General features: G+C 40.5%; 1 protein-coding gene across 1 annotated transcript in view; it reads right to left on the bottom strand.

The window, feature by feature from the left end:
- Positions 1–10,278, bottom strand: part of KLHL5 (kelch like family member 5) — an 85,149-nt gene that overhangs the window by 5,783 nt on the left and 69,088 nt on the right. The window contains exons 7-9 of the mRNA XM_007953524.2: positions 9,384–9,608; positions 4,486–4,648; positions 1,518–1,730 (exon numbers count right to left, since the gene is read on the bottom strand). Coding sequence (XP_007951715.1) covers positions 1,518–1,730; positions 4,486–4,648; positions 9,384–9,608 — 601 coding nt within the window. The remainder of the gene's footprint in view (positions 1–1,517; positions 1,731–4,485; positions 4,649–9,383; positions 9,609–10,278) is intronic.

The following is a 10,278-nucleotide window of genomic DNA, read 5'->3' on the forward strand; positions in this document are numbered from 1 at the left end:
TAGCAGTCAAGTGCTTTAGCCACTATGCTACCAGAGCTCAGGTTCATAGGGAAAGCTTTACTTTAGACAACAATTCATGGTAATGAATGTGGAATGGTAGAGTTAAAGAAACACAATTTTTCAAACCCTAATGAAACTATTGATCCAGGTAAGGATTATCAATTGGCATTAAGATGACTAGCTGAATGAGTGATAGAAAAACAGATATTCTATTTCTGCCAAAGTAACAACACACAGACTACTTTCTAGTCACAGAAGGGAAAAGTCACAATTATGCATTTAAACTTTTATACTGTCATCATCCCAAATCAGCATTCAATCTTTGCACTGGTAAAAGTGGATAAACCAAATATTATATCTTTTAATGTGAGGCAAAATTTACAATATCAACTGTGACATATGCTAGTCAAAAATTTCATTTTAATTTGTCAAGCATTTAGATATAACTACCAGTTGCACAGAAATACCAAGGCTAAAGGAATGCTAGACAACATGGCAAGGAAGGGACCAGACAAAGCAATAAAATAGGGCATTTGGCAAGACAACTGGCTCAGTCTCTTGAACCAGTCAATATGATAAAATATGTTGTGTTGTTGTTATGTGCCGTCAAGTCAGACCTGACTCATAGCGACCCCTCCTTGGGTTTCCGAGGCAGTATCACTACGGAAGTAGATTGCCCAACCTTCCTTCCAAGGAGTGGCTGATGGGTTGATAAAATATGGTATGTGTTAAATGAAAAAGCTGCTTTAAGGGACACAGTGATCAAATGTAATATGTGGTCTGGATTAAATGGTAGTTTGAATAAATTAGTTATTGAGGTCATTTGGAGTCAACTGTGGAAACGTATGTTCTATGCATTAGATGAGATGAGTTTTCCTTTTGGTCTTCCATTTACTACATTTCTTCTTATTTTGTGTATGTGTCTAAATGCCGATGTTTTCTATACTGTCTTTTCTTCTCTCTCTACTCTTACTATATTGAGATTCATATGTAGTTATGACACTTAAATGTACATCTTCAGCCAAACCTTTGCTCTGAGCTCCAGAATCATACATTCAACTGCCCAGCTGACATCTCCACTTAGATGTCTAGCAACTTGTAAAAAAAGGTGCTGCTGTCAGAGTTCCATATCATATTAAGTGATACCATCATTTTACCTAGTTTCTTGAGTTTAAAGGACCCCTCTTCTGCACCCCTTCTCATATCTAATTAACCACCCAAGTTCTATTGATTCAACCTCCTAAATTCATTCAAATCATGCAGTCAACCTAAGGTGAGGTTTAAGGAGACAGTAATATGCTAAGAGAAGAATCTGAGTACGTTGTGAGAGACAGATTCAAGGAGGCCCAGAGCAGACAAACCAATGTTTACAAAGCTCCTAGGGAACTGCCTTCCACGTGGTGAAATCTCAAAAAAATTCATTTACACACACACACACACACACACAAGTATATGTTTATATTATCTATTTACATATTTTTGGTTGTTGCTCCTAGCTTGCCTTGACTGGAAATTACCTTTCCACACAGTCTGAGAGTCTGGAAGTCAAGTTGGATGCAGGAGCATCATGTCCTCCAATAGCATAGAGCAATCCATTCCAGGTAGTTACTCCTACTCCACCTCTCCTTTTTGACATCTGTGCACAGAGTGTCCATTTATTGGTATGAGGATCAAAACACTCTACTGATTTGAGACAAGAACTTCCATCACGACCACCAACTGCATAAAGTCTATAAAAAGAACAAATGAAATGATAAGTAAGACAGCATTTTTATTATACTTAAGATAAAGAGTTATACTTACTGTATTTCATCAGGTCTAAGACACACTGTCAATTAATGTACCATTATTAAAGAAGCTAAGCTACCAATTAAATGACACATAAATATCACACACACATACAGTAAAATCTGTGAGACCCAGAACTCGATGGGACTGCCTTGCATTTCTGGATCCCTCCCAAGTTTTCTGCCTTTGACAGGATGCAGTCTTACCACTTTTCTGTCAATTATTTCAATAGAAAATATTTGAGTTTTTCTTCTCTGAGAGGTCTCTGCTTTACACAAGTTCCACCTTTTGCAGGTTTACATAAACACACACACATACACACACACTCCTATTCCTCACTTATTGACAGGTTAGGCACTCATTTTCTGACATTTCACATTTATAACTTGAAAAAATTCTTAGGTGGCACCTCTGATGGTCTGGGCCCCACACAGGGCCACACCTGGGCCTGGGGCACCCTCCATGGGCCACTTCAAATGATATACCAGAGGCTCCAGTGACAACCTGGTCACAAGAGGGATGGTGGCTGACTGGCCACGTGACACCTTCTCTGGGTTCATCTGCGATGTCTTGGTCCAGCCACAGGGGTGCAGGGCAATGGAAGGATGACATGAGGTTGCAAGTGGGCAGAGGAAGGATGGCGAGGGCCTGAAGGTACCAGGGAGGTTGGTGAGGGGAGGTGGGATGGAGGCAACAGGGAAGGGGGCTGTGCAGGGCTGTGGGCCAGGGCAGACAAAGGACAAGTGATATCTCTGCTTAGGGGGGCATGCTGAGAGGCAGTGGGTGGTGGGCAACACCCACCCCCACTGCCAAACTCCACGAGCTCCTGGTGGTGTGGAAGATATGGTGGTGAAGGGGGAACAGTTGCCCTGTGCACATCCTGAGATGTGCCAGGGGCACCTGAAAGGCAGCAAGCAACTGGGTTGAGGGGGGTTATACTGGCACTGAAGACAAGGTGCACCCCACGACTCTTACATAACGCTGATGTCACATAATAGCCTGGTCTTTGAAGCCTAACCATGTCGATAAATGAGGAGTGGGTATCTGTGTACATGTGTGTGTGTGTATATATAAATATATATACACTCACACATATATCATACCATGTATCACTTTTGCATATACATAAGAAAACAAGCTGCACTTGAAGGCAATGACAACTATTTCACAGCTGCCATCTGCTTGACAGCAATTGGCACCATCAATTTGTAAGATGCATCCCAATTTAGGAGATATTAAAACATGTGGCTTCACTGCCTTGGAAACCCAAAGGGGGTTGCTATGAGTTGGAATTGAGTAGTTGATGGCAGTGAGTTTGGTTTTTTGGTTTGGTGCATATAAAAGCTATGTTTATATTTATTTGTAGTCTACTCAGTGTGCAACAGTGTAATGAAAAAGTTTAAAATATTGTGAGAATTACCAAAATGTGACAAAGAGACACAAAGTGAGCACATAGCGTTGGAAAAATGGTGCCAACAGAATTCCTCGATGCAGGTTGTCATAAACCTTCAGTTTATTAAAAAGCAGTATCTGCAAAGTACAATAAAATGAGGTGTGCCTGTTATCTAAAGCAGGATGTGGTTATGAAAGAAAGAAGTGGCGTAGTGCCTAAGGCACTTGACTGCTAACCAGAAGGCTATCAGTTCAAACCCACCAGCCACTCCTCGGAAGGAAGGTTGGGCAATCCTACTTCCGTAGTGATACTGCCTCGGAAACCCAAGGAGGGGTCGCTATGAGTCAGGGCCGACTCGACGGCAAACAACAACAACAACAACAAAGCTGTAATACGATTATACACAAATTATGCCCAGTAAAAATGGAATGGATAATGGGTGTACGGAGAATGAAGAAAGGAGAGTGAGGACTGGAATAGGTTCTCCATGGGTGATTTCTGAGCAAGTTTCAAGGATGACTGAGTTTTTTAGGTAGGAAATTGGGAGACTTCCCATGCATTTTAAGATAGCTAACATGGGTATTAAATGTTACCAGAAGTATGAATCAAAATATATTTTTACAAATAGGTTCGTTCGATTGGAGTGCAATATGCTGTAAGTGGAGGATGGAAAAGAGTCTACAGAGGTGGGCAGAGGCAAGGTCACAAAGGTTAGATAAGCTGCTGAAAGGCTGAACTGAAAAAGATTCAGAAGGTACAAATGGATGTGCTTTTGGGGGAAGATACTGGAGGAGTTTATCATAAATCTTAGATTTTTAAGAGATCAACAGAGTCCCATCAACTACAATAAAAATGTAAGAGAAAGAGTAAGTTTGGGTGTAAGGTATGTGGAGTTGAAGAAGCATGGTATTTGTTTTTAATAAGGGCAAAACTTGAACAAATTGATTAATGAGATGAAGGGAAAAGAATCATGAGAAAGAAAATATAAGAGGCAGAAGGAATATTGACAAGGCAAGCTCCTAAAGTTGGGGGAAACCGTTAAAAGAACAGACTTGGTCTTTGATGTACCATTTTCTGACGTGAAAAGAAGGGCTATATGACTGTGGAAATAGTTAACTTTATAAAGGCTAATGGGGTTTAGAGGAAGGGAAACGTACATGACATTGAGCTTACCTGAGCCAGTGTATTTGTTTTTTCCTATAAGGAATAGGCAAGATTCTCAATAGAAAGTAAGGAGGTAGAGAACACAGCTTAACACATTTAGTTTATTTGTGTTTTAAATAGAACTTTAAATATTTCCTTACTTTCCACCTAATACTGCCACACCTACTGTGCTCCTGGGGGTGGACATAGTGGCAACAAAATTCCACTGGCGAGCTTGAGGGTCCCATCTTTCCACTGTATTCAGATAGCTCCAGCCATCATGCCCTCCTACTGCATACATGGGACCTTCCAATACAGCCACACCTACAAGGAGACAGGAAAGAAGTAATGGCTTAGACTTCCTGCTAAGTCTTAATGAACACATTTTAAATGAATTTAATGAACGCTAAATAGGCAAATTTAACTAAGCAAAAAGTTATGGTTATGAGTATTTGCCTTCCTCACTGCTCTTCTGAGTGGGTGGGTCATGCAGGTGGTATGAGAAACAGCACTGTGGTTACTGCCTTAAAAGGTTTAAAAGCAGTATTTGAGGTCTAACCATGTGTCCAAGAGTAAAACTCAAGACTGAAAAATTCTAAATAAAGGAGAGATTTATTGAGAAATAAAAAGCAACTCGAATTGGGGAGGCAGTAAGTCTTACAGGTAAGATTAGCAGCTCCACTGAGGCACAGAGTGACATGGGTTTATAAAGGCAAAAACCACAGGCAGGTGGGGTACAGCTATGACTCTCGTCACTGGTAAGCAAATGATCAGGAAACTGAAGGGGGGTTGTGCCAGAAATAGGGCATTGTCTCAGATAGGTACATTACAGATATGTGGTTGGGTAAGGATTAGTTCAGATGGGGAACCTGGTGTTTTTCTGAGAATCAGCTGACCATCAGCTGAGTGGGGGTACAGCTGTTTCTTGGAAATATGAAAAGAAATTTAACAGAACATGCTTAGAAATGAGTTAAGATGGAGTCACTCAGAGAAATGGGTCAAGATGCAGTCACTCTTCCTCCTTTGATATGAGTCCAGGCTAGGACAAAAGCTTGTTTGGATTATTTCCTTTGCCACATGGAAAGTTTGTTTGTTTTTAGTTTCTTCTTGAGAATATACACAGCAAAACAGACACCAATTCAATGATTCCACATGTACAATTTAGTGACACTGATTATATTCTTTGAGTTGTACAACATTCTAACCCTCCTTTTCTGAGTTGCTTTCTCCCCCATTAACACATACTCACTGTTTCCTAAGGTTTCTGTCTAATCTCTTCAAGGCCCTCTGGTCCAGTTTGGTCCCACATAGCTCTTAGAAGAGCCTAGTGCCTGAGGCAGGTATTCTTTACTAGTTAGCTTAACTATTGTTTGGTTGTAAGAAGACTTCAGGGGATATTCTTGGTTTAAGGTTTAACAATTATCTCAGGGCAAGAGTTTCAAGATTTCATCTAGCCTCCTTGACTCCAGAAGGTCTGTAATCCATGAGAATTTAAAGTTCTCTTCTGCATTTTCCTCCTTTTGACCAGGACTCTTCTATAGAATCTTTGATCAAATGTTCAGTAACAGTAGCCAGGCATCATCCATTTCTTCTGGTCTCATGGCAAAGGAGACAGTTGTACATGGAGGCAATTAGCAACATTCCATATCCTCCTTCTATTCCTGACTCTTGTTCCCCTGCTGCTTCAAGTGAACAGTGACCAATTCTTATGCCTTGGATGGCCACCTGCATCAGGTACTATGCAATGAAGTAGGAGGTAGAGCAGAAGCTAAGGAGAGTTTATAAAACTATACCACATGAACATATTACTAGTACTTAATATACTTTTCAATAATTTGGGTTTACACTATATTTGAAACGCTTAATTCAAATTAATGAGATTTTACTATAGTTAGATTTGATACCACAATCCATTAGTGTGATTCATCACAAGAGAACTGAGCCAAATTCATTTGTTCATTTATTCAACAATCTACTGAATTTCTACTAAGCGCCAGGTACTTAATGGAACAAAACAGGTAAAAGTGCTGTTCTCCTGGACCTTGTATTTTCATGGGGAAAATAGCCACAAAAAAATACTTCCAATATCGTTAAGATTGCACTTGAGCAGAAGTCTGAATGAAGGTAGGAAACTAAACATACAGATGTCCACGGAAAGAGAAAGTGAGAATGAGGGAGTAGCATGTGCCTGAGGACAGCTTAGTGTGTCTGAAGTCCAGCAAAGAGGCCAGTTTGGTTGAGCAGAGTGAATGACAGGGAGAGAGTAAGTGATGGGAGAGTCAGACCACACAGGGCTGTCAGGGCTACTGCATTTTATTCTGAATGAGATGAGTGTCAGCAGAAAATCTTGAGAAGTAAGATACAGTCATAACCAGGTGACACACAAATATGTATCACTTGAGAGCTGAAAAGAAAATCTGTGAAACAAATATATTTCCATTTGTGAAATCATGCCCAAATGAGATCTAAATAATCTTCCTTTATGCATGATCCAAATCAACATATATTTGTTACATTATATTTTGCTCTAATATAATACACAACATAGACATGCACATACATAGAGGCACACCTCAGAGATATTGCAGATTTGGTTTCAGATCACTGCAATAAAGCTACTATTGCAATCAAGCAAATATCGCAATAAAGCGAGTCATGAAAATTTTTTGGTTTTCCATTGCATGTACAAGTTATGTATATACTTTACTTTGGTCTATTAAGCATGTAATAACATTCTGGTGGCGTAGCGCCTAAGGCACTTGACTGCTAACCAGAAGGCTGGCGGTTCAAACCCACTAGCCACTCCTCAGAAGAAGGTTGGGCAATCTACTTCCGTAGTGATACTGCTTCAGAAACCCAAGGAGGGGTCTCTATGAGTCAGGACTGACTCCATGGCAGTGAGTTTGGTTTTTTTTGTCTTTGGTTTAACTTTATGAAAAGCTTCAAAATACTGTGAGAATTACCAAAAGGTGACACAGAGACATAAAGAGAATACATGCTGTTGGAAAAATGGTGCTGAGAGACTTGCTCTACACAAGGTAGCCATAAAACTTCAACTTGTAAAAAACATAGTATCTGAGAAGTACAATAAAATGAGGTAGCCTTGTATGGAGCTGTATGTATGTATATATATTTTTTCAAAGTTACTGTTTAGGGGGTTGGAGTAGATGGACCCTTATTTCCTTTGATTGAAAAAAATTATATATATTTACCTTATACAGAATAAATTTTAATACAATAAATAATAAATAAAATACAACTATTTTAAACTTTCTCCAAACTGTGTGACAAAAACCAAACCAAACTCACTGCTGTCGAGTTGGATCTGACTCACAGTGACCCCTCCTTGGGTTTCCGAGGCAGTATCACTACAGAAGTTGATTACCCAATCTTCTTTCCGAGGAGTAGCTGGTGGGTTTGAACCGCCAGCCTTCTGGTTAGCAGTCAAATGCCTTAGGCACTATGCTACCAGAGCTCCTAAACTGTGTGACAGGCTGAAAATATGGCCACAAATTCTTCCTGTTCCTGCATTCATTCTACTTACCATGGGACTCTGTAGCTGCCCCTGTCAAAGAGGAGTTGCTTTCTCCACTCTTTGAATCTGGGCTTGCCTGTGACTTGCTTTGCCCAGAGGGACATTAGCACACATGATGCAAGCAGAAGACTGAAAAGTGTGTATTATGGCTTGCCTTCTTTTGCTATTTCTGAAGCCCTGTAACTAGCACCATGTGCAGAAACCTGGGCTAGCCTAATAATGAAAGACGTGTGACCAGTTGCCAATGTCAACTATATTCACCAGACATCTAAGTAAGACCATCCTAGATCATTCAATAGACCTGCCAGCTGACCAGATTCATGCAAAAACCCAGCAGAAATCAACCAAGGCAGATGGGATCCTAAGACTCACCCAACTGATCCAAAGATCCATGAGCTAAATATAAATAGCTGGTTGTTGTTTAAAGCCACTAAGTTTTGGAGTAGTTTGTTATGTAGCAAAATCTGGCTGATACTCATACATTTCAAGCCCTCATCTAATTTTATTCTACCTTCTTCACTCTCATCAAACAATTCTCTCTCCTATTTTATTAAGAAAAGTCACTTGATACAAGATCTCCACAACATCTTCTATCCATTTCAGAATGCACCATTAGTTCCTTGAAGGTTGAGATAAGTGTTTTCCTCTTCTTTGTATACCTCTAGAGCAATGTCCATGGCACACAGTAGATGCTCAATAAATGCCTGCTCAGTGAATACTGAATGAAAGATTGATAGTCTCTGTCATTACACTCTCAGTGCTACCTCAAGATTTTTGTGGGTTATTCTGGTTACCTAGTACTGCTCTGACAAGAATCTACCACAAATGGGATGGCTTGAACAAACAGGAGTTCATTCTCTTAACAGTTTGGGAGGCTAGAAGTCCAAGTTCAAAGTGCCAGGCTCTAGGGGCTGTGACAAAGCCCCTAGACCTTGAGCTTCAGCTCTGCCTCTTGCTCCTATCCCACTGAAGCTAGAGGCATCTCTTCACTCAGGCAGCTACTGGCTGCTGAGGCTAACAAGCCCAATGTCAATAAATAAAATGGCACAGTCCTGATGTTACCAAACCACACAGAAGGCCATTGATTCAAGTCCACTGGAAGTCCCAGGATTGGCAAAGCATGGCATGCTGCTGAACAACGACTCAGCTACATGCAGGGTTCAAGCGAGCCATAAGCGAGAGATCATTCCCAAAGCTGCTGCTTACATATGGGAAGCAGATCACAACCCTAAAGCAGCTACTCAGCTGCTTACGGTAGATCCCACCATAGAGTTGATTACCATCTCATCATGGGGAATAACTACTACCAGCTGTCCAGCTACTCAACCAGGCCCAGCCAAGTTGACATACAATTTTAACTACCACATGGGTCATCTCTCATTTCTGCTTAAAAATCAAGGAAAAAGATAAAAACAATACTAAAGATTTTAAAATAAGCATTTTTTTCTACCTGGTATGGAATGTGAAAATGCTGTGGAAGCTTAACATGTAATATTATGTGCATGTGTGCATAGTTCTACTTACCAAGGCCATGTCTATGTGTGGACATAGGAGGCATCACACTCCACGTTTTTGTTTTAGGGTTGTAGCACTCTACTGTATTCAAAGTCTTCAGTCCATCTCTTCCTCCAACCACATACAGTTTGTCATCTAACACTGCAACACCAAACTGCAGCCTTCTCCCATTCATATTTGCTACAGGCGTCCACATATTTGTACGGAGATCATACTTCTCAATGCTTGTTGCACCTTAAAAGTAACATATAGAAATTATATAAATAAAAACTTCTTAGTATCGACAATACTTTCATTATATTCAGACAAGTTGCTGTATGATCTGGTCCTGTCTATGTCTTTAACCTCATCTCTAATTAATCTCTAAGGCATTCACCAGGCTCCAATATTTAAAGGTCAAGTGGGTAAGGATTATGTGGCAAAGGAGGCCTAGAAACCTGCCCTCAACCTGGACTGGCCGGCGGCCCCTCCCCGGCTGGGCACACTACAGTAATCCAGAAGGTATATTTCTGCAGATGATTAAATCAATTCAATCCTGACAAGGGAAAAACAACAACAACAACAACAAAGGAGGACTAGAAGCAACAGCCAGAAATGAGAGGATAAGCAGTGTCATGAAAGCCAAAAGAAAATCTTTCAAGCAGGCTGGACTTCTGCTGAGAGATCCCATAAATGATGACTAAAAAGTATTATTGGATTTAGCTGTATAGAAATCATTAATGACTTTAGGGAGTGTATCCTTATTGTGTGCGACACTGGTGGTTCAATGGTAGAATCCTTACCTTGCATGCAGGAGACCTGGGTTCAATGCCCAGCAAATGGCACCTCATGCACAGCCACCACCTGAGTATCAGCAGGGGCTTGAGTACTACTATGATGCTGAACAGCTTTTTTTTTTTTTTTT

The sequence above is a fragment of the Orycteropus afer genome, unplaced genomic scaffold, assembly GCF_000298275.1.
Source record: "Orycteropus afer afer isolate SDZICR_OR568_19922 unplaced genomic scaffold, OryAfe1.0 scaffold00399, whole genome shotgun sequence".
NCBI lineage: Eukaryota > Metazoa > Chordata > Mammalia > Tubulidentata > Orycteropodidae > Orycteropus > Orycteropus afer.